This window comes from Dendrobium catenatum, unplaced genomic scaffold (assembly GCF_001605985.2).
Source record: "Dendrobium catenatum unplaced genomic scaffold, ASM160598v2 fragScaff_scaffold_853, whole genome shotgun sequence".
Lineage (NCBI taxonomy): Eukaryota > Viridiplantae > Streptophyta > Magnoliopsida > Asparagales > Orchidaceae > Dendrobium > Dendrobium catenatum.
In genome coordinates, this window is record NW_021319315.1 from 3,916,325 (window position 1) to 3,942,596 (window position 26,272).

The 26,272-nt window shown below is 34.0% G+C and overlaps 1 protein-coding gene across 1 annotated transcript in view; it reads right to left on the reverse strand.

Annotated features, from left to right (window-relative positions):
- LOC110097191 (T-complex protein 1 subunit epsilon) overlaps window positions 1–26,272 on the reverse strand; it is a 37,644-nt gene that overhangs the window by 10,667 nt on the left and 705 nt on the right. The window contains exons 2-8 of the mRNA XM_020823447.2: window positions 25,081–25,399; window positions 21,661–22,009; window positions 20,368–20,500; window positions 20,214–20,266; window positions 15,964–16,066; window positions 3,581–3,747; window positions 3,366–3,479 (exon numbers count right to left, since the gene is read on the reverse strand). Of these exons, the coding sequence (XP_020679106.1) occupies window positions 3,366–3,479; window positions 3,581–3,747; window positions 15,964–16,066; window positions 20,214–20,266; window positions 20,368–20,500; window positions 21,661–22,009; window positions 25,081–25,399 (1,238 nt within the window). The remainder of the gene's footprint in view (window positions 1–3,365; window positions 3,480–3,580; window positions 3,748–15,963; window positions 16,067–20,213; window positions 20,267–20,367; window positions 20,501–21,660; window positions 22,010–25,080; window positions 25,400–26,272) is intronic.

Genomic DNA, 26,272 nt, shown 5'->3' on the forward strand with positions numbered 1-26,272 from the left:
CTTAATCGAAAGTTCTCTCTCGTTATCGGGAGGGGTAATTAACTATAGGGGCTTGCGCCTATAGGAAACCAGAACTCAGATCATAAAGTCCTCACAAAATGAGGGCGAAATCTCTGGGTAGTGTCTTATCTACAAACCCATCTGCCTTCCAAAATTTATCTCAGAACTTATTCAGTTAAAACTCCCTCGCCGAATAAAAAGAAATCGTGCGGCGGGGAGGCCGGGGCCAAATTTTCGGAGCCCACAGTTTTCTACATTCTGAACAGAAACTGAAAGTCTGAAATGGAGGTTGTTGGCTGCTTATAATGTGATATTCTGATGCTTAATGAATTAATCTTTCTGATGAATTAAGGTGAAGGCTAAAGGGTATAACTATCAAAGCTCAAGCAATGATGAAAAACCTTCTAAACAGAAAGTGATAGTCGTCGTGTGCTGGTTAATACTATTGCAACCCTAAATTCAAGAGCAGATACTTTATTAATTCATTGATACTACATTAAGTCATTAAGTTTAATGCAAATTGCCGCCTTGGATGGTAATAATTAGAAAAATAAAATATGTTCGAGACTAAAAATTGGCTAAATGTGTTGGAGATTTCGAGGGTTTACCTGAGCTAATCAAATAAAACTTTCTAGTTATACAATTATGCAATCTCAATATCTCATTATTTGGAATTTTATCATTTCTATTTGTTTATTACTTTTTAGTTTTTAGCTTTTAGTGTTTATTGTTTAACCATTTTTAGTTTGCTGTTAATTCAAGTTGAAAACAAGTTCAACAATCAAGATGAAGTGTTGGTAGTTGGCACTTGGCGTGTAGCCGGTATAACTAAATAGGTATAAGAATAAAGAAATGTAATTTGAGTTTGTTTGTAAATTATTTAGTTTGTACTTTGTAGATTGTAATTTGTAATAAATGATTAAATGTTAAATGTAAATTGTCAAATTATATTTTTATAGTTTGACCATTTGGCATTATTATCTTGTTGTTTAAGTTTAATTACTGTTTTGTTGCTAATCAAATTATTGTTTTAGTTTAATTACTGTTTCAGTTTGACTCTAATTTTAATAAATTTTTAAAATTTTCATGGATTTAATATTTTCCGTGTCGGGTCATGTTGACTCTAATTTGATCCGGGTCGGGTCGGGTCCTACAGAATTGAACTGAAACCAGTTTCGAGTCGTGTCAGATACAGCTGGGTCAAACTCGGGTCTGACCCGAACACGACCCACCGACACGAATTGATAACCCTACTCAAGACGAGCCTCATATTGCATAATTTTAAAAATTGGGTGACCTTAACACCCTCTTTAGCAACTTTATCATAATAGTTGCACTTTAAAAAACATATCAAATTACACACCATGCTTCTATGCCTGATTTTTTCTATTTCACATTGTGTTTTTCTCCTTTCCTCGTACCATTTCTTATAAAACCTTTGAATAAAATTTTTTTATTAAAAATTTTGAAACATACAAATATTCAAATAAACAAGAAGCCATGAAAAAATAAAGTAAAGAAAGTAGGTTTAGGAAAGGGAAAAAATTAGGTTTAAAAATTGATACGTGATAAGAGATGTGGTGGAAGAAGAGCTGCGGAAGAAGAGAACTTGACCAGGAACTCATGTGACAATTGGGTGTTGACTATCCCAGAGATCACGTGTGTGAGTGAGGCGAAGAATTTTATTAATTTTATTTTTGTTATATATATTTAAAAAAAAAAAACTAGCACTAAATGGCACACACCTCACATAACACCCAACGAGCCATGTGCCTCATTGTGAATTTCTGGAAAAAAAAAAAAACTGAGGCATGCCTTGAATTGTATCGTTTTAAATCATGATTTTTATCAATATTAGATGAGGATTTTATTTGAATCTAACTATTCCTATCCTACTATAAAGCAGAATTAGAGGTCTTATGTGAATTATAAGTTTGGGAGTTGAATGAAAGATTGCAAGTACTTTTCTTCCTTTATCAATAACGGTTAGCTCAGTTGAATTATGTTTCTCAAAATAGTGTACCACGAATTCAAATGCCGACATCATACACAAAAAAAAAAATGGATAGTGTTCCTTTAGCTTGAACCGTATCTTATGCGTGACCCACACCATTCTACTGAGCAGTTGTTTTCATGACCCACACGCCACCCATAACTAGCATTCATCAGGAAGTCTGTTTGCTAGTATCCGCTGAAAGCTAATCCTAGCATGCAATAAAAAATAAAAGGCCTCGTTTGGCTGCTTGAAGATAAAAATGTCTACAAAACAGTGAATTTACTCGATTTCATTGTTTAGTTGGATTTTAAACTTCAAAAACCTTCAAAACCAGTAAAATGTGATGATTTCCAACATAGAATAAGTGAAAAAAAAAACCCACCATTTTCTGAAACAGTTCTCAACCGTAAGCAACCAAATAAGTCCTGGTTCTCCAAAAATTTTCAAGGATAACAGATTAGCCTAAACCAATTCAAAATTGCTAAAGCAAATTAGTTACATCTAATTTTATATAGTGACCATTTGTGACTTCAAAAACAAAAATAAGCAGCAAAAATGCAAAAAGCTTCCTAATCTTCTGTTATGATCAAGCTTATGGGGTAATTGTTTGCTTTGAGGCCATCTAACAGATCCCGGATTGTCCAAAAAACTAGATACAAGGAACAGCGCTGCTATTGTTCATGAGATAACAATAGCACAGCCGCAAGCGAGAAAGTAGACAACCAAAAAAGAGAACAAACTTTTTTTTTCCTGGTTAAATTTTCCGGGATGAACTTCAGGTGTTCCTAATTCATTTTGAAAGATGAGCATTTGAAAGGTGGAATAAAGCCATAAACCAGAAAATCAAATACTTCTAATTAGTGGCTTTAGGAAATTTAAATATTCATTTAAACATTCAAACAGAGAAGAAGAGAATCATTAGTTGGCCAAGTTGAAGCATTCTACCAGGGTAAAAACGCAAGTGATTAACAGTCTTGAACTGCTAAAGAGATCGATATAAAATTACATGGGAAATAAACAGAAGGTTCAAAATATATACCTAAACAAGTAGCACATAACCTATTTTTAATTTTCATAAGATTTAAAAAGCTGATTGGCAGTGTAACGCTAAGGATCACCATCACGATATAAGAATCTACGTTATGGGAAAAACAGCAACGTGGAAAAATAAACACTTAGTTTTTTTTTTTTTTTTTTTTTTTTTTTTGAGAAATAAAATTCGGTAAACAACTGAAACACTTTTGGTAAAGCCAACTTCAGAACATCCTCAATGGATTACACATCACAAGTGCAGAAAAGCTCATAGGTAAAATAATTTAATCAATAAGATATTAAAAGAAATTTTTATTCAAAAGGAAATAACTGTTACCTTAATTTGCTGTAATTTAACGGCAGAGAGTGTTTCTATTGGTTGGAGACCACTGTTCTCTGCAAGGGCCATTGGGATGGAATCTAGAGCTTCGGCAAAGGATCTGATTGCATACTGTAACAAAAAGGAAAAGGGTAAGATAAGAAACTAAGTTTTAGAATCAGATGAACCATTAAAGCACAGCAGAAAACCAACATAAAGAATAAATTATCCACCTGCTCCACTCCTCGATATCTATATGCAGCAGCGTCAACAGCAATTGAACAAGAAATTTCAGCAGATCCACCACCATACACAATCGACTTGTTACGGATGAGATTCCTTGCCACACAAAGTGCATCATGGATGCTACGCTTTGTTTCCTCAATCATCATTTTATTACCTACACAACGCAAATCCATTAATCAAAATCCATGTATCAACTACCTCAACTAGCTTAAGTTAATAGGGCGCTAATTAGGTAAACCTGAGTACACTTTTAAGTGCGCTAAGCACCAATCATCTGTAATATAACTACTTTAAGTCAGAATTATCTGTCTACAAATAATTATACATGGATATCTATCTACAAATAATCACAGACATTAATCTAGGAAATCTAATGAAAAATGAAAAATAAAAAAATAAAAAACTGCTAAAATTAGCAGATTAAATTTAGTAATATTTTGTATTTTCCCAACAAAGTCTTTCCATAAATCTGGACATGTAGAAGAGGATAAACTTCTACATAAACTTCTACAAGTAAGGTTACATTTTTAAGATGAAGAAATGTCTCATGAGTATTGTATATAAGAGAATAGCATAAATATTTTACGGTAATTTTAAAAACTAAAATTATGTAAGCTATGTAAATTCATGTGTTGAATAGTATAGTCATTTAAAAACAAGTGAAGCATGTCAAAAATGACTCTCACGGCAAAAGTGTCGCAAAATTAGGAAAAAACACTGAGCTATGATGCATAGACATGGACACGGCAACACGGACACGTCAATTATTGAAAATATAGGATATGGACATGGGTTGGACACGGTATTATAGTTTTTATATTTTAAAAAAAGTGTATAAAATTGAATAAGTATAATTTTAAAAATAATTTAGAAATAATAAGTTATTTAATTAAAAATTGTGCTTAAAAAGATTAATATTAGGATGTCGAGAGTCGGGCGTTGATGCAGTTTATCAGTCATCTAGATAGGAGATGACAATGCTATCGAGAGTCGAACGTTGATGTTATGCAGTAAATATTGGGTCAATGTTAAGAAGGTGTTTATCGTCGATGTTGAGAGAGTGTTGATCGTCAAATGTTGAGAAGGCATTGGACAAAGATGAGATGTCAAATTGTGGGTGTAGAAATTGCTAGCATTGAGTATCCATGTAAAGACGACACAGACTTTGATATGGAGATCGTTTTGAAATATTGATATTGTAATGACGTTAGACGTCGATGTTGAGATTACATCGGGCATTGTTATGAAATCAAAGTTGTAACCCGTCAAAGAGAAATAAAAATGATAATATTCGATGAATGGGGTATTAAGTGCAGGAGATTAATTTAAAGTTGTGGATAGAAAATAAAAATTTAATTTTTATATTTTAAACAAGTAAAAAATTTAAAAATTAAAATAAGAAATTATATTTTAAAAAAATTATAAAATATTCAAAATACATGTGACGGTTTGTATTTAATATTTTTTAATCAAACTTCGGCGTGTCCAACACGTGTCGGAGGAGTGTCGGATGTGTGTCGTATCGGATATCTGTAGAACACTACATGCCTCTTTGAGGAGAAGTGTTTGTGCATCATAGTCACTAAGGAATGATTCTCTTAAAAGGGACATTGGGTGTAGCATCCATTAAAGAAAAGATAATAAATATTAAGCTTAGCTAGGTTTGTACATGTACAACAAAGGATACAAAAAAGTCATAAAATAGATAAATAAAATTATTGTCAAAAAAATTGGAAAAAATGGTAGATCAATAATAATATTAAATTAAGTCTACAAAAAGTTTTGCAAGTTTAAGGTTTAACATATAGTTTGAGCATGAAAAAATAAGAATGTTACGATAGATGTATCTTAAAATTATGAAGGATAAAAGAATAATTATATTAAAGAAATGGTTGGAATGACATTTATCAAAGATTAAGTAATTTAAATAAACTTTATAATATGGGCATGTACAACAAAAACTAGAAAATATACTATTAGATGAGTAAATAAAATTAGTGTCAACAAAAATAGGGAGGTGATTATATTAGAGGAATAGTTGGAACAACGTTTATTGAAACTAAATAATTTTAATTACACTTTGTCATATGAACATGTACGATAAAGGATAAAAAATGCACCAATAAGATACAATAACAATATCAAGTCTTTATCCCACTTTTTAGGGTAGGCTACATGAATCTTTTTTCTCCACTGTGTCCTATTAAGAGAGTAGAAAGAATTAGTGTTGCACGAATTAGGAAAAAGCTTATATCTACGAAGAAATATATGGAAGCTATTCAAAAAAATTTGCAATGACTACGTTTAAAAACCAAATAGAATTTAGTATAATAAAATGAAAATTGTGAATCTATATAGTCGGTACAAAATTGTTGGTATAAAACAAATGACGAAAATTTCACCTAACACTCAATAGGAATGAATGGAGGGTGAGAAATCATAAAGTTGGCATCAAATAAATGGGTAATGAATGAAGGATGAGAAATCATAATGTTGGCATCAAAGTTGGGTTAAAGCTAATGATGATGATCTCTCTTTACATCCAACATTTTTCGCTATTTATCATATTTCAAGTTCTCAAATAGATGAGTTAGAACTAATGATGATGATCATCATCTATCTTCACATCCACCCCATATGTTAATTATTTTCATTTTTAGATGTTTTCAACTTTCATTATTGGCACTTATATAAATATCAATCAAAACAATAAGTAGAAATAAGCAAAATAATTGAAATTATTTATTATAACTTTTTTAAATCATATTTATATTCTAGGCATCTGAAAAAACATTGAGCATCTATATCTTTAACTTACATGCATCTTTTAAAATAAAAAACACACAAATAGGCACAACTAGAATTTTTGTTATTCCCTAACGAAAATCCATTATACATGTACACCCTTGAATAATTGTGCAAGTATCCGTTCACAGGTGTCTTACAAGTTACGTTCGGGTCGAGCGAAAGAAGAATGCACTTCAGTCTCAAGATAGCTTACTCGAGGGATTCGCACATAAGCTGGAAGAAGCTTCATGCTGGAGCTTAGCAGATTGGGACCGGTCACAACCTCCAAGCAATTGCCTCCCTCCCAGGGGAAGGGCAGTCTCAGAAGTTCCTCTCTCAGCCCAACAATTCTTTATCTGTCTTAAGACAGAACCAAGATTCTCATGCTGAACACATCCAAGAGTTACCAACACACATTGGTTCTCTCGAAAACCTCCCTCTCACATATGATATAAGACCATAATCAGACGCTACTTGCCATTTCCACCTCAATGGAGCGATCAATTACTCTATCACCTCCCATCTACAACAACTGGATAACACTTACACACTATGTCTCAGTGGGACGACTAGTAATCATCATTCGACTTCATCCAGCACCTTCTCCAATTGCTGATTGGCTCGACACCTATAACCTACTACTACGAATTGATGGGATAGCTACATGCTAGGACTTACAAGCTATAGATGAGCGAATCCCTAAAATACAATAAATCCCTATAACCTGAATCCCCCTAGAATACAATAAATCCCGAGTATACAACTCGTCACGAATTACAAGCTATAGATGAGCGCCGCTTGAAGTCCATTCAGACGTTCTCACCACCGCTAACCTCCTGTCGTAGGCAATTAATGCACCTAGACAGTCCAATCCTAGTGCTCGCTAGAAGCAGTAGGATGAAGCTCACACTTCGAATCCAGTCGCCAATCCCTCTCACCTTCAGGCAAGAGATGAGAACTCTAGTCTGATAGCCAGGCGGACCAAAGGAAATGAACCAAGGCCAACTAACTACTTCTCCAAACCTTGAAGCTTATTGGGTAATACAAATCCTACCAATCATGTGGCGACTTTCGAGTCTTCTACCTCCCTCCTCAACATTTACGATACCCTTCAATGTCGTCTCTTCACCACTATAAAAGATTAAGCGCCAAGGTGGTTCACTCGCCTACCCAGTGGGGTGATCACCTCCTCTGAATTCAAGCGAATGTTCGTCGCACAATTCTTCAATGCCCAAAAACCTCCCAAAAGCTCACAAATGTTGCTAAAGATTAGGCAAGAACCAAGTTAATCTGATGCAGGACTACGTATGAATGCAATTAATTTATCAGGAATTTGCACAACTTTTGATTAGAATAAAAAGTGAATAAACTATTTGTAACCTTAAACAACGAATTGTCAAACCCGCTTAAGCTAAATCACATAACTAGATATTTGAAACTTTCAAAATGAAATAGAAAACAACATTATGATAACATAGTAGTTTCAAATGAAATCTCTAGTCTAACAGTGAAATTAGTAAGCACAAGAGTACACTTAAAATACTACGTTTACTAGGCTTAGCAGAAGCAGGAAGAATCGTCCTTCGTGACTGCAATCAATCACAAGATAAAGTTAGACTCAAGAAAATATGTTGAAAAGGAAAAAGGAGAACCTCTCGTCAAGGATCGGTGGATATCCTCCACTCAACGCCTTCGAACTGCTCTTCGATTGCTTCCACCAAAGTATCCAGAATATGTTCTATGTAGTCTTCGACGGTGTGATTGACCCTTGTATTGACGTCAAAGAAAGTCGACCGGAGAATATCTACCAAGCCGTACTCGTCGTAGGTTAGTCCGTATTCAGTTTCCGATAGGTGTTAATGGAGGAAGTCTTCCACGACGGCGAGTGCTGTTGAAGATTATTGAAAGAAGAAGAATCAAGAAGTTCTCTTCAACTTGTCGTGAAAGTCAATCCAAATTTCCTCCCAAAATCTGAGAGAAATTTCAGATTTTATTCCCAAAATCTGAGAGAAAATTTCAGACTTTACTATTTAGAAAGCAGGGATATTGGAGAAAGAATTAATGCCTAGGATTCAAGTGGGGGATTAATGAGGGAGAGAGAATTTGACAGAGAGAGGGAGGGCCGGTTATGGAGAGAGAGGAAGGGGAGAGGTGGCGGCAATGAAGAGGGGGAAGAGATGATTTAAATCTATTTCCAAAATAAGAATACCACTTTGGAAACAAATTAATCAAGGAGGGGTTAGGGAAATTTCGGTCAAGAGGGAATTAGGGGATTTAGAATTATTTCCTAAGTGAGGGATGGGTTTTAGGAAATAATTAAAAGAGCTTTAATGGGAAAGGGAGAGAGGGGCCGGTGGCATCCAGGGGGAGATTGAGGGCAATTAATTGGGGTTCCTATTTTTGGATTTAGGAATTAGGAAAGTTTTATACTACATCCAATTTAAATTTTGAATTCAAATAGGATGAGTTTAGAAACTTTCCAAAAATAGAGAAGTTAAATTAGGAAAGATTTTGAATTCAAATCCCAATGATTTTGAATTTCAAAATTATCTTAAATTAGTCCTCAACCCAATTAGGGAACTCAAGGGAGAAGGAAAGTGGGGGGTAGGCCGGCGGCTATGGGGCTAAGACCGGCGACAAGGAAGGGTCTCGGGCAATGGTGGTCGGCAGCTGGTGGGGGAGAAATTGTGGAGTTTGATTAGGGGAAGATGTTGGCTTGGCGTTGGAGGTGGCGTTGGATGAAGGATGTCCGATAATGGAGGTGAAAGGGAAACGACGAAAGATAAAAAAGCAAAAACCACGAATCCGACCGTCTCCAAGGTTGGTGGGTGATCCGATCTCCCTCTCCTAGGGATTTCTCTCCAATCACACTCTCAAGCTCTCACAAGAACTCATGCAAGGAAGAAATTTTGTAATCAATCATTCATTAATCAAAAATAATAAGCAAGGGGCTATAAATAGCCTAGTACAAGAAACTCAAAATAAAAGACGAACATTCCCTCGGGGCTTACATACGACATCCCTTTACTAGAAGGGTACAACGATAAATAAAATAAAACAAATACATAAATAAACATAACATGAATCAAAAGTACAATGACTCAATCGTGGCCGTAGATCAGCGGCCACGCCTCTGATAAACCTTCCACGATTTGATGTCCCCATCAAAATCGTTGAGAAGCTTCGTACTGCGATTTCATAAATAAAAGCTCCATGTCAAATATCTTAAGCCCACAGTTATTGAAGCAGCCATAACTTAGAGGTTAAGAGAAGGTCCTTTTCAGATACAAATTGAGCCTACAACAACTAACAACATTGGCAAAACAATTGGAACTGACCAACAACCATGTCAACATGGAAGAATACAACCGGGTGTCTTAACATGTCAAAACCGCTCCACGCAATGACCTCATCGCGAGAATAAACCCTCCTCCTGAAAGGGCCAGAAAGAACCAGACCACAAAGGAAGAGGAATTAAGCATCAGGTCTCACCTACAATAGAAGGCGCTCTAATCCCTATGATGCACCTCCACATCCAGCATTTCCAAGAGACAGAATCACATTCGTACTAAGAGCTAAATAAGTGCACAAAGAGGTTACTCGACGACCTCAAGAAAATCCTCCTTATACTTTGTTAAAGATATCCAAGGCAAGCTCATTGTGGCCATCCACAATAAGGAATTCTTTAAGCGACTGCCGACTATGAAGAATGGCAACACTCGCGATGGGTTTTGAAAGCTCAAAATATTTATGCATACTAGTCCGGAGCTACGACCAATAAAGGCTCCACTCAAAGAAGCTACCAACGAGCCGAGGCCGGCTCGATCTATTCACATTGCAGGTGTAGTTCTCGCAATCACGGGAGGCAATCGAAGAAGCACACCTACACCTTCAAAGAAGCCGTGAATTGTTGAAGTTAACATTGCTTCATGTTCGCAAACCACCGACGACACATCAGCCACATTCAGCAGCAGAGATAAGTCGATTAAGAGTAACCCCCTCAATGAAGCTATCGTTTCCAACACTTTAATCGCCAACAATCAGATCACTGATATCCTAATATATAAGGGAATTTCAAAAAACATAATCTTCAAAGTCGTTTTCAGCAAGATGGCTTAAATTTTTTTTTACATACAATAGAAGATTTTGATTGCATCATAAACATTTGTGATATTTGTACCATAGAGTTGAAAACATCCAGAATTTAATACAATGTTCCTGTGAGATTTAGCATACATACGATGAGTCAATAGTTTTCATCATAGAACATAATGATCGTATTCGAAAATTTTGCTAATTTTCGCTGCAATGAGGTAAAATGATTATGGCTTAAAATTGGTAAAATGATCATGATATGTTTTATGTCAATAGTGAAAACAGATGATCAAAGGTAGAATACAAATGGCCGATAGTAGAGGGTATTTAAAAATTTTAATTTTGTAGCATTTGTATTTCTATTTAAATGTGCCACACAAGCCATGCATTACAATCTATTTATTTTTACACGTAGTCTACTTTTGAGCATTAGTCATTGATAAGCATGGACAAGTTCAGGAGGGACCTGGCCCAGCCGGCCCAACCCTTGGGCCGGCTCAGATATTACAGCATGCGTAAACCTGCTGAGCCACAGGCTGCAATTCCCGCCACCCTTGGGGTGGGTTCCACTACATAATGGAGTTTGTATGGGCGGCTATTTAATCCTTTTGCATTTGTTTTGTTATTTGCTTTAAGTAGATGTTTATATTAGGGTTAGGGCATTTTTTGTGGCTGATTTTTTTTAGTGCTTTTGGTGCTCTTGGGCTCTAACGGTGTCTAGAGAGTTTTTGAGAGATCGATCCTCCTCTCGAATAGAGGATCGATAGTATCTTGGCATTTTCCGGCTCCTTTCATCAAATAATACAAAAAATATCTACGGTTTTCTGGTTTTACTTGGAGTTTTGTGAAGATTTCTCGCTGATTTTTCAAGGTTGATAAGCGTTTTCTATCAGTCTTCTACTTAGATCATTGTCTTCTTGCTCAGCAAATCCTCATACATTTTTCCTCTTTATTATATAGATTGCAGATGATAATTAAAGCAATCGCATCTATTTAATTAGTGAAATATTTTAGAGAAAATGAGTATGTGATTCTATTTACCATGCTCCTTAATTTTGCTGATTTTAAATCGATTTCCAAGCAGATCAATTTCGATTGAAACTGATCTGATAGTTATTATATTTCCAATTTTAAATTTTTTTCCTGTGTTTCAGTGAAGTTGCGTTCAAAGCTCCAAAGTTTTACCGTAAACTAATAACTTTTGAATAGAACTTCACAAAAACTCCTGAGTAGTGATCAATGTACTAAAATTCTATTACTAAGGTCTTATTAAATTTCACGAGTTGTAACATAAACCCAAATTAAATAATCCTCTTTGCTTCAAACCTTAAATATACTTTGTAATATTTTTTAATAAAAAAAGTAATCAAAAGAAAAATCAAAACTATTGAAGCATAAAGTTGTACTATGGGTTCAAAACTAATACTGAAATTGGACTTTTAAAACCTTGACTACAATTCATCTCATTGAAAGTTTTCACAAACTGCAATGAGTTACCATGCTTCCATCATAAGACGTGAATTTTTGCAGACAAAGACTTATCTCATTAGAAGTTTTCACAAAATGCAATAAGCTACCATCTATGATGCACAGACACGGACAGGGGTTGGACACGATATATAATTTTTATATTTTAAAATAGTGTCGGTGCATACCATGATCAGGAGAAGTGGCGCTGCAACATAGCCTACCATGATCACATGATAAGACATGATTTTTTGCATAGTTCAACTAACAAAAGATTTTCTATGGACAGCATATTATAAATTGAGTAAGCAGATTATTTTAAAGGTGAAATATCTTGGAGAAAGGGATCATCTAAATGGGCTTCTATAATTCATCTCATCTTCCATATTATTTGAGTAGACTGTTTTAAAGGTGAAATATATCATATAAAGGAAGCTTCTACACAGGCTTCTATAATTCCCTCTCAAATTCCGCATTATTTGATGCATGCTCTGAGCTAAATCACAAAAAAGTCAAAAAATAGCATGCCAATAATTTTATGAGTATAGATGTAAATACATAATCCAACTACTCTCCTTTCAAGAAGAAAATAAATTTATCTCAAGCATGTATGCACGTCTGTAATTACATTCCATGCCTGCATGCATATATGCACTATGTGAAAATAATAATAATAATAATAATAATAATAATAATAAAATATATATGCACTATGTGAATATATGTAGACCCAAATGACCAATCGATGTGAGTATGTGACTACTCCCTTCCAATAAGATAGGTTCATATTATGTATGAATTAACTTCAATATGCGCATGTGTACATACAGTTTATAACAAGTTTCCAAGAGGAGAAAGGTTTATATTCTGCAAGAGTCAACTTAAGTGCATAGAAATATATTTCACAAGACGATAATGTGAAAGTTGATAGAATCAATCAATCCCATGTATGCGACAAAAGTTGATGCAAAGTTGAGAGAAGCAGTACATAACGTATACAGAGAAGGTAAAATCAAATCTAAAACTGCTCGAATCTATGGTGATTCTTATCGTTTCAGATATAAATGGATCATAAATAGCAAATAAGATATAAGCATATATCCAGGATTGATGAGTCTTAGACACAAGCACGACATATTATTACCATCCATCATGTACTAATCAAATTTCTTTCATAATCAAAACCAAAGAAAATTGAGAAGCATATTTCAAGTAACTTCTGACTAGAAGAATTTCCCAGGGGTTACTAAAAATTCATCAAGAACAATTAGAATTAAAATTCTCTAACCAAAATGAGGTTGAATTTTGGAAAGTAAATATAGTGCTGTAAGTTCATGATAAATTCTGTATCATATACATAAGAATTTTGTATAACCAAGCTGAATTGACTAGAAGGATTTGTGAACGTTACAACGTCAATACAATATTTTATCCTATGCATGAATGGTCTGCGGGGCCAACATACTAGTATGACCAGGAGATCTTCATACTTAAAAACAAGAATATGCTGGGGGCTGCCACAACCACAATGGTGCTATCCAAATCAGAAACCTTCAAATATGCTACTGAATTGTGACTAAGAATTTGTCAATATCTAAAAAAGAATGTTTTTCAAACATGAAAATGAATTTACAAAAAATATGACAAATCTAGCATTTGTAAATTCAAAATAATGTCCTGCGTAAGGGCTCACCCCCAAAAGAAAAATAAAATATTTCCTAGAGATCATGATTCAAATGGTGCTTCTGTGAATTATCACACAACAATGCTCACATACCATTAAGTTCCAGAAAAACATCTGAGAAAGCAATAGAAATTCATACTATTAAAATAAACAAATTGAAACATTAAACAGAAATCTTAACTATTCACTTTGTTCAAAAATACAACAACAAAAACATCAAACCTTTATCCCAACACATTGGATTGGTTACATAAATCCTTTTCCTCCATTGCCCCGTTAAGAGTCAAAATCTAATAAAAAAAGTCATTTTTAATAACCAAGTCTTTTGAGGTCTACCTCTACCTTTTTTAGCATAGGTTAAATCTAATACATCTACTCTCCTAATAGGGTCAAGAAGGCCGACATTTTATGTGACCAAACCATCTAAGGCGACTCTCTCTAATCTTATCTGCTCCTGGAGCTACTCCAACAATTTCACGTATATGCTCATTTTGTATTATGTCTCTAAGAGTAAAATCACTCATCCACTTGAACATCCTCATCTCTTCCTCATCGTAATCATCATCCTTCTCTTTTAATGGCTAACATACTGCACCATAAAGCATTGCATGTCTCACCACCATCTTATAGAATTTTACCTCAAGTTTGAGGGGCATTTTTCTATCACACAACAAGCCCGGTGCATTCCTTCACTTTAACCATCCAATTTGAATTATAACAATAATATCGCGATCTATTTCGCCATCACTCTGGACAATAGAGCCAAGATATCTGAAATGTGTACTATTATTAATGATTTGATCGCCCAAAGTTACAATCCCCTCACTAGATCTATAACTACTAAAATTACACTCCATGCATTAGGTTTAGATCTGCTCAAACAAAAACTTTTAGACTATAAAGTTGACCTCCATAATTCAAATTGACCTTCAACTCTCTCTCTAGTGTTATCAACAAGAAGAATATCATAAAAAAAAGCATACACCAGGGTACATCCTCTTGCAAATGTCTAGTAAGAACATCCATGACTAAAGCAAAAAAGATATAGGCTTAAAACTAATCCTTGATGCAATCCAAATGAAATAGGAAAATATTTGGTCAAACCACCTTGTGTTTGAACACAAGTAGCAGCCCTTGCATACATTTCCTTAGTGACTTAACCCCTTACTTTTCTAAAACCCTCAATAGCACTTCTCTTGGAACTTTATCATAAGCTTCCTCTTGATCAATAAATATCATAGGTAGATCCTCCTTATTCTCCATATACTTCTCCATCAAACCTCTCAATAAATGTATAGCTTCCATAATAAACCTACCCGGCATGAATCCAAGTTGATTTTGAGAAATATTAGTATAACATCATAACCTATGTGCAATAACTGTCTCCCATAGTTTTGAAGTATGACACATTAACTCAATTCTTCTATAATTTGCACACTCTTGGCATCACCTTTATTCTTAAAAATAGAAAACAACACACTCCACTCATGTGGCATCTTTTTAGTCTCCATTAGAAATTTTAAGCATTGTGCAATGGTACTATCTTCTCATAGATAGAAACTTAGAATATAAAAAGCAGCAATAAACAGATGACAACTCTACCGTCGAATTACAATTCAGAAAAATAAGAACGTTTCAAATGTGCAAGATTGAATAATGGAATTACATCTTCTCACATGTTGAAACTGACAAATTAAAAAACTAAAGAAAACACATGACAAATATTCAATTACAATGACAAGCTTGTGATATGGAATGCGTCTCTTGAAGGGGAAATTATTCTGTGCGGAGTCCGGACCGGAAGAACCGTCCGGATTGCTGCGTATTCACTGAGTATTTGATGAATATTTGTAAATACTCAGCAAATACTCAGTAAATACGTAGAAAATCAGCAAATACGCAATAACTACTCAACAATATTCACAACTGAGTATTTGTTGAGTATTTACAAATACGCAGAAAATTCGGACGGATCTCCCCGTTCGGGCTCCACACAGAATAATTTTTCCTCTTGAAGACAAATCATAGTTCACCATAAACAGTGATAACTTTCTGGAAAATAACTATAGGCATTTAGTCAAAATCACATGATAAGTAGTCACAAAGTTTAATAGGGCAACAAAATACAAAATCGGTGATACATAAAAGCAAGCAAGTAACAGTAGAGTATGGAGATGAGTATATATATATATATTTTTTTTTCTATTTATATATGCATATTGGAAAGGTCAATTTTGGACCGAAAGTTTCAGAATATAATAAAAAAAAGATAAAGGTAAAATGAACATCTCATACACAACAAACATCCATGGGAATAAAATTGAAATGTTTGCATACCTCCACGGATGAATATTGTCACAGCCCTGGAGTTTGCACATTGCTCAATATATAACATCCGGTCCTTTGTAGTCCCAAATGATTTTTCCCTAACTAGACCAGCCTATATGAACAGGAGAATGATACAAGGTCTAAATAAAAGCATAATCATCTAAAAAATATACATTGAAAAACAGAAAACATGCAATCAGAACATATAGATAACGAAGGAAACGACCATTATTGAATATCTAAGAAGCATAAAACACATAGTTAATGAAGCAAGCAGCCATCATTGAACACTTACGAAAACTAAACAAGATCATACGACATCATCATTTTCAGCCTTCTCCCAAATATTTCAGGTCACTTTATGAATCATTATCATTCATTTATTTATATCCAGATTTGCATACCATGCATATGGAATTAAACTCTAGCTTATGCAAACCTTATCTTAACAAATTTTATCCAAGCTACCCTTGATCAATCCTGGTATTAATTCTAGCTTTTGCATGCTTTTCCTTCACAGATTCTAGCCAAGCTATCCTTGATCTAAACGTATTCAATCCTATGCATATTCACACCAATTCTATCTTGCAATGTATTGGTGTATATTTTGCTCTATGTAATACATGCCCAAACAACCTATAATTTATTTTTGACAATAGTGTTTTGGATAGGTGATTCCCAAATAGCCTCTATAATAAAATCATTATAGACGACATCCTTCCTATTTTTACCAAATATTCATCTTGATGGTAACATTATACCAAGCATCTAACTTACTATTAGTTCTTTGTTACCCAGCACCTAATCCATACTATGACAACAGTAACAACACAGGTTAAAAAATACAAGATAAGTCTTAACTACATGTAATCAATTCATTGGATGAATGATTTTATGTTAAAAAAGGTGCACCTAGTTCTCAAAACTTTCAACCAATGAGGGTTAACCTTAACCCCAAAAAAGGTGCACCTCATGCATGGAGATTCCAAAAAAGGGCACACCAACTTCATGAGGTTTTCAATGAGGTATAACCTACTCCAAAAAGGGGCACATATGCAAGGAGATTAAAAAAATGCTATACTTGGGATAGTAAAGAGCTATTTACGTGATTAGACTACACTATTCTTTTATGAGAAAAAAGATCATTCGCCGCATAATTAGTTCTCTATGTTTTTACCTATTTCAAGTGAAAGATCAAGATGAGTAAGATTTGGGATAGTAAAGAGATTGTGATTAGACTATTATTTTTTTACAAGGAAAAAGGCCATTTTCCACACAAATAGTTTTCTATGTAATTGCTTTCAAAAGCAAGATCAAGATTATTGATACTAATCTACAACCTAAGAACAATTTGGTTAATCAAATTTGATAATTTTTTATAAAAATTAAACATTTAATAAAACATATCGAAGAATGTGATGTATTGCCTCGCTAAAAGTTACTATTACAGGATTTTTTTATTAAATCCAATGAAATTGCTCCAAATGTGCTTTAAACAAGCTCAAATACTTTCATATAATTTTAGTACCCCCTAAATTATAAAATTAGTAACTCATTTATCTCAACATCTAGAATGTCAATAAATTGTTATTTTTTAATGCTTGATGCAATCTCAAATCAATTTAAAATTTCATGAAATTTTAAATTTAATTTGGCCAAAAAAATATATGGAGTGTTTAAGCCAAATGGACTTTATTTGTAAAATAGATATCGTACAATTAAAAAAAGCTAAGAAAATCATCTATAACAATAGCTCTATCCACATAAAAGGATATATATAGCTTGCACAATATACATAATCATAATGGTAATAAATATAAATTGAAATGCCCACTCCAACCCCGCCTTTATTGCTTATGTTTCACTTTAATCAATAATTTTTTTGAAACCCATCGATTTGTTCCTCCATGTTCAACAACTAAGTTTAAGCTCTTTCCATCAATGGGCAGGTGAAATAAACAAATAAAAAGAAGCTCAAAGGATAAGGCCAAGCCACCCCTATTCCCACACATGGATCTTGTGAAACATAAAGATTATATAAACCTTAATAATAGAAAATATTATAATCTCAAACCACCTACATTACTGTCAATGCCACCAAGCCCTCATCCAGCACACAATAAACACCAACACCAAATTCCCCCTCCTAAAGCAACAAAATTACCTTCATCACACCTAATGTTAAGAAAATACTTTCCCTATGCTTCAAGTTACATGATTTTCTCCATCTATGATTAGAATAAAATAGAGTAGAGATGCTTGCAACAAAGAATAAAGTCACACTTATCATAGGAGTGTCAGAAAAAAAAGGCAGGGGACAGCCTCTAAAAAATACTAACACGCCTTCAATAACATAAAATTGATTCCCAAAATGTCAATCAAATAATTTACAACTTGATAATGCTAATACGTAAGTTTAGCACATATGGCACCACAATTGTCAAGGAAATTAAATTAAATAGTTAGTAGAGGATGTTTATTTCATTTTACTCGATGCATAGGATTGACTCCTCTATTGGGGTCCTCTATTGAATAATTGATACAAGGAAAAGATTTCTCCTCTATCAAAGCACTGTTGACCCAAAGACCCGGTTAGGAGAATAATTGTATTAGATTTGGCCTTTGTTAAGAAAGGTAGAGGTACCTAAAAAGACTCGGTTAGAAAACATTAGAAAATACCTTTTTTTATTAAATTCAAATGAAATTTGACTCATAGCAAAATACAATGGAGAAAAATGATTCATATAGCCGACCCTAGGTAGTGGGATTTAAGGCTTGATGTTGTTGTTGTTGTATAATGTATGATTATAAACTACGACAATCAACATCTGTAACCCTATGTTTCATGAAAAAAAAAGACATAACTAGATTAATTGTCAATTTAGTTGAGATGTGGTGTTACGAAGAAAGAATGTTACTCCTAATGTTTCAAGCTTAAGATAGCTAAAAAAATATGTCCACTAGAAATTTGGATACACAAGCTAAAGTTAATTGATATATATGTCCAACTTGAGGGGATGTTTTGGCATAAAAAAATATTTAACAAGGATTTGGGTCCACTACAAATTTCTATATTATATAATAAGATATAGATAATTGATATATATGATCCAATTGAAAGGAGAGTTGGCATAAAAAATTTAGCAAGGATTTGGGTGCAAGTTGATATGCTTTGTAACAAGCTAGAGTTGACTGAGATATATGCTCCAATTTGAGGGGGAATATTAGCATAGGACCAATTGCATTAACTTAGGACATGAAGTTTAAGGGAAATACTTAATATATAATTAGTAGAGGAATCTAGTACTGAATAATATGAACAAGAAGAAGATTTCTCCTCTACTAGTGAGAAACATAAACTTTGAATCCAAGCCTAAACAAAACAATCTTACAAATTCATCTATTTTTTCATCACAGTTCATTCTAAACAATTCATACCTAATTTTACTACTGATACAACTTCCTACTAAAGCTCCACTTAAATCCATATATTATTTCATATTATTTTTGGCCAACTTAAAACTCCGGTTGTTGAGACTACGGTTGTTCCATCAATGTTTTCAGTAATTTATGATCAAAACAAAACAGAGTATTACAACCCCCTCAGTTTGCTGAAATCAATTTAAACATGCGGGTTATTGTTCTCTAACCTAACTCCATATAGTCATTGTTGCAATCAATTTACACATGTACGCATTATTGTCCTCTAACCTAACTCCATATGGCCATATTGTCATTTTAAGCAACAAACCTCCCAGCTGACAAAAGCGTGTTCATGTTTATTACAAGAAAATTCTGATTTATTCACAGGACTATTTGATGGGTACAAACCAAAGTCTCTTTAGTTGCTAAAACCTTGATACATTCCTTAACCTAAGGCACGTAGGTTTGTTCAAGCCAAATCACCACGAAATGTATACTCCATTGGTGATTTGGCTTTAAAAAAACTATCTAATCAACCTGAGATATAAGATTACAACAGATTAAACCCTTACTACAGCAACAATTCCATTAAAAGACTGACGAATGTATACAACAAGATAATCTTCCAAAAAAAGAAGATTGAGAAATCTTGTTCTTCTAATTTCTATGAATTAACATTAAATGCGATACAATCCTAACAAAAAAAAGCTTGATTTTGATAAAACAAAATGATGCAAACCTTAATTACGGCACAAAATTGAAAATTTATCAAATTCCAAAAAATTAGATAAAAGATGATTTGCACTATGAACTTTTGGAAAAAATGCCAAGCATACCCTTCCCAACTTTTCTGGTGTCAATTCCTGGAATCGAGGAACAATTCTTCCACCTGTAGGCAAAGAAGAAGGATGGTTAAATTACAATCAAACATCATAAAAAGCAAATCATAGTCCTAGAAGAAAAAACAAATACTTGAGCATTCAGACAAACCTGTAGCAATCGCAATCAGTTCCAATTCCACACCCCCAACCCATCTAACAGCAGGCAAGTTGCGATGCATCAATAAGTGATTTGCCTCATCATCAAAACCCCACTGACAAATGACCAGAGTGGCACCAACATCCTGAAAGGATAAGGTTCAATTAAAAGAAAAATAATCTTCACAAACTCCTAAAATCATCTGGCTCAGACATGTTGAAAGCACTTTCCTTCCAAACTTCTTATCAAGAAATATAAGGTTTACACATAACAAAGCTACAAACAACTACCAGATAATAAACAGCCGGAACATCCTTGCATGGTTCATGATCTAACAAATGTCGATACAATAAATGATAGGAAAAGATCTGTGTGGACACAAACATACATGTGCAAGCATATAACAAGCTCCTTGAACTTCTTATGCCGAACTGCAAGTGTTTACAGATAACAAATCTAGAAACAATTAAGACAAACTAAAACAGAAGTAAATTCCTTGCATAGTTCATTAACTGACAATTCTAGGTGCAGCAAATGATAGAAAAAAATCTGCCAGGACAAAAGCATAAATGTGTGCAAGCATATAACAAGCCATATGAAATGCATGGAAAACCAACATAAATAAATCATATATGAAAGCAAACAGAAGTTGATATGAACAGGCATGCATATACACGTAAACACAGCCTCATACACATGGAAACATGCATGCATGCACACTTGCATGATTGCTAACATGCATTCAAACAAAGTAACAAAAAAAGAGGCAGGCGTGAATGCACAACATCGTTAACTTGTTAAGAAAAATCCTCAATAACCTACATAATTGTTTAAACTAAAAACCATCCATATTCCCATCAAGCCTTGAAACAAGGCCTAGCAAGCACAACAATGGAAGCATACATGCATGATTCCCATTATGCATTCACACACAAAGCTAAGCTAAAGGTCCATGCGTGCATGAATAAAAAAATTATATTTTCTCAGAAAAATCCTCAACAACCTACATATTTGCTTAGACCAGCAACCATACAAATTCCCATCAAGCCTTGCAACAAGGCATTGCAAGCAGAACATGTTGATCCTACTGTTTTATATTGTCTTTGTGCCTACTCCATAAAGAGAATCCAGTTGGTATACACAATAATAATATATTGCATTTATATAAAATATGTTGAACATCACAAGTCGTATCACTTGAGAAGATTATTCATAAACAAAATGCACATGGCTTATATATTATCCAAAGTCAGTTTAGAAATTCTGCTCAGTTAGTAAAGGAAAAATCATATGCGATTTACCTACCTTACATTTCTGGACCATGTCATCAAAATACTTCAGCTCTTGCTGTCTTAAAGTTTGAAACTTCTCCACAGTGTCAATGTCCACCTTATGCTTTGTCTTTGGCTTGGGTGGCTCAAATGGGCAGGTCAAAATAGCAATTTTTGCATCTTCAATTATTTTGGGCATCTGAGGATGGCTCATATCCTTGTCAACAATGATCCCATAGACGAGCTCAGTATCTTCCAGCTTTCCTCCAACCTTTCCTTCTACCTTAATCAAATCCAAATTGACATCTTTTCTCTCTAAATCTGCAACTGCTAGCACAGCTTTAACAGCTATTTCAGCTAAAGTTTGTTTGCAACGATTGACTCTGGATAGAAGAGATTTCATTTTAATAACTTGTAGAAGAATAGAAAAAACAAAATAACTACTGCTGCATTCATACATAAAATGTTCCATTAAGTTCCAGTGTCCATTTAAAACTCAGAAAAACTAGTAATAATAAGAAGTAATTTCAAAATTCAAGAATAAAAAGGTGCATTGAGGTAACTTAAATGTGGCAAGATTGGTATCCTCATGACATTTTATCTAAGAATAAGCAAGACATATATTACGCATCTATTTTAATTTAGTAGTCAATTTCTTTTTCATTCCCATTCATAAAAAAGAAAAAAATTATCCAAAAAAGGAATTTTGGACATGGCAACAACTACATAAACAAGAATCTACGTGAGATCTCTAATAAAAGACATGCAAGGAAACCACTACCCAGATTAATTTTAAAGGCCCCATATAATGACAACTAATTGTATTTTATTATAGTTTTAATTTTTTAAAAGAAATAGGGGGACTAGTCAAAATAGATTTGGACGAAATTTTTTAAATGCTAAAACCCATTTTTGGAAGTTCATCAATCAATCCAAACTGAGTATTTCCAATGGCCATCTAAGATTTTAATAAATCCTTTATATTTGAAGTAGCTTGTTTAGTTTTTAAAATATAAACCAAAGAAGTGACCTTCCATTAGAGCCCTAGGATGAATTTTAACTGAAGAATTTTGGTATACTTCTTAGCGTGTTTCCCTCCACTTTTACAGCTCATATTATTTATACCCCTATTGTTTCAATGAAAAATAACTTTGATCACTTGCAAAACTTGTGCTGAGAACGTGTTGGTGTGCTACAAGCATTTGGATTGATTTGTGAATAACCACTATTACGGTTTATGAACCCTAGCATATCATTTCCTATCTTGTTTCGTATTCACCCATATCTCCAACAAATTCACAAGACTTCAAACCGCATCAGCCTCTTCAAAAATTGAGCTATAACCCGCTCATTAAAACACAACTCCAAATGTCCCTTTTTGTGAATCCATAAAAAACATTCAAAAATTCCTAACCATACATCCAGTTGACCTAAAATCTTTATACTCAATTAGTTAACAACCCAAACTTCAAATATGGTGTTTCCATTAATTTTGCACCACAATAAAACTGGATCATTCACTGCTGTAAAAATTCATCCACAAATCAATCTCAAATTCATAAATCTAGTCACTAGCTTCATTAGCCTCCCACAAACCCTAAACCTTCCACAAACACTCCAAAATTGCTTGAAACCTATTAAACATATTTACATCAATCTCATAAGCTTCCATTCAAGTGATGAAGTACATAAGACCCCTCCAACTACATTGATCCAATCTTTATGAAGTAAATAAGTATTTTTCATAAATCCATTTACCAACAACTACAAGATCAAAAATTTGAGTCACCAATTGCATGTGCTACCATTGGGGTGATGATGCAAATAGGACCCCTCCAATTATATTGTTTGGAACAATTTGAGGCCTTTAAATTAGATTAAGTCATACAGAACCACCAAGCAATTTGAGGTCTAAAAGATGCTCAGCTCTTCCTTGGAAAAGGAGTTATGTTTTTTACCCCTTTCTTTGAAGGAGGGTTCAGGGACCTAATAAGACTTGACTTGGGCTCCTCTTAATGAGGTAAAGAAACCATAAATTATTTTCCACTCACCAAGTCTTACGATGAGCAGGAGAACATGTCGGCAAAGAAACCATAAAGCGATTTGGGAGCAAAAAGATGATTTATTATTCTTCAAAGAGGTGTTTGATTCTTGACCCTGTTCGTTGAAGGAAGGAGGGCTCAATTACCTCTGTGTAAAGCTCAGCTTGGACTCCTCTTAATGAGGTATCTTCATATCTCTCTCTCAAAAGGATTCAACCTAAATCTTATATATGCCAACTCCTAGGAACCTTTTTCTACTAACAACAAAAACCTCGCCAACATCTCCTTATCTTGATTCAACATTTAAAAAAGAAATAACTAATGAAGAGAAAAGTTTAAGAAGAGGGAAGGAGTAATAGCAAGGAATGGAATGGCTCTTCAAGGAGAGGCATGCTCCTTAAATAAGAGGGTTTCAGCTATGAAGAGGGAGAGAGTGAAAAGATTTTGGCCAAGGAAACATAAATAGCATAGAAGTAAATTTCAAACAACATAAAGAATCTTATATCAAGAGATAATTTATTAGCAACTGAAGCATAGAGTGCAAATCATGGCAAGGGAATTAGATGGTGCTCGGCCTTTTATAGGTGTGGTATGGATGCTTAATCACCCATATATCCAAAAGTGTGATGGACAGAATGCAATCATTCATAAAGCAATATTACATAAAAAGGTGTAATTAATGAATACAACCTTTTCATGAAGTAGTGTGAATTAATGGATGAAACTTTCATGAAGCAACTTTACATGAAGAGATGTGAATGAATGAATGCAACCTTTTAATAAAGACCCTCACATGAAGAGGCATCAATAAATTCACCAATCAATGATGAAATGCTTTACATATGGACATCTTTAAAACAAAGATGAGAAAGGTATGCATTGGTATCCTTTGGACAAAAGATGGCAAACAAACCCCTAATATTATGGCCAACACAACACATCAACTAGTTGGGTTTCACATCACATTTTAAATGATTTACACATACACAAGAAATATATGAAACAAAAGTTTACATGATAAAGACATACATGTAAAACCATGCCTTAATTAACAAAACATTTCGCAAGACAATGGGATTTAGGATTTACATCTTTAAAATATTAACTTGTATATGAAACTTAAAACTACCCATGAAAGTTAATGTTCCTTGAATAAGAGTTTCAACTAATATATTGAAGCTATATAGACTATAAATACAAGGACATCCATTTATGAAATTCCTTTTATTATAAATTAGGATCTAAAGGAATAGGAATGCAAACAAGAAGCTAAGACATAAACATAGCACACTCCTAACTTAGCAACACTAGCAAACATAAGAATTGCAATTTTGCATATCAAGAAACGGAAGTTTCGTGCAAGAAAATAGCAATATATAAATGGATGTTAAAATACAAAATTTCATACTCACATCTTTGAAGATAAAGTTGTCATGCAAGTTCGTACAAGAGGTTCTATATTGGTCACATTAAATTCAAATTTTTGGGCAATATGCTCAAGATGTTCAACAGCTATCCGTGATGCCAATTCATATCCCTCAGCAACCCTAACAGGATGAATGCCACGTTCAAGTAGCTTCTCAGCCTGTTCTAAAAGTGCACCAGCCATTACAACAACTCCAGTGGTGCCATCACCAATTTCATAGTCTTGACTCCTAGACAATTCTACCATTAATTTTGCTATCTGATTGTCCACATCCATCAGCTCCAATATTGTTGCACCATCATTTGCTGTGGAGAAAAGAATATGTATCAGAACAAACTATGTAGTCCACTAACTACAAAACTCATAAGCTACTTCTTCAATTATACTTTATGCACTTCGAACTACATGTATTTTAAAAATTTCAAAATAATGACAACAAACATACAAGAAAAAGCCAATATCCACAAAAGCATTTTAAAAAAAGCAAATAATCAACCAAAGATTATAGAAACAAAACATGCTTTACTTTAGTTTGCACATCCAAAGGATGAAAGTGCGAGAGATTAGATGATTCACATTTTGACCGGAATATATAAAATTGGTATAGCTTCCTATTCTCTAGCATGTTCATGTCTCAAACATCCACAGTAGCCATTCTCCTAAAACGATAAAAATAGAACAAGCTCATGTTACTCATCTCATTATCCAACAAACCTACATTTCTTATGCGATCAAAGTAATAACAAGCATCCAAATCGAAACCAAAAAAAGAGTTTTTTCTGCCTTTTCCATCCCTTCATCAACTCAGCCTAACAGCTAAAATTCAACGGAAGCAAAGAGATAGATCATTGAATAAGAGCAAAGTTTATTTAGGGGCTGTTTGGTAGCAGGATTTAGGGCTGGATTTGAGGCGGATTTGAGCGAAATCCAGCCAAACGGCCTAAAATGCAAAACCAAATCTCACGGCAAACGAAATCCTCCGTAGACGGAAAAATCCGCTGATTCGCTCTAAATCCGGGATTTCCGAAATCCTGTATTTTGCAGGATTTACGAAATCCATGATGCTAGAGGAAGAATCGGCTTAGTAAATCCTGCTCTATAGCCAAACAGTCACATGAGATTTAAGAGGATTTATCATGAATGTTACCAAACAATTTTCAGGATTTAAGACTCTCAGG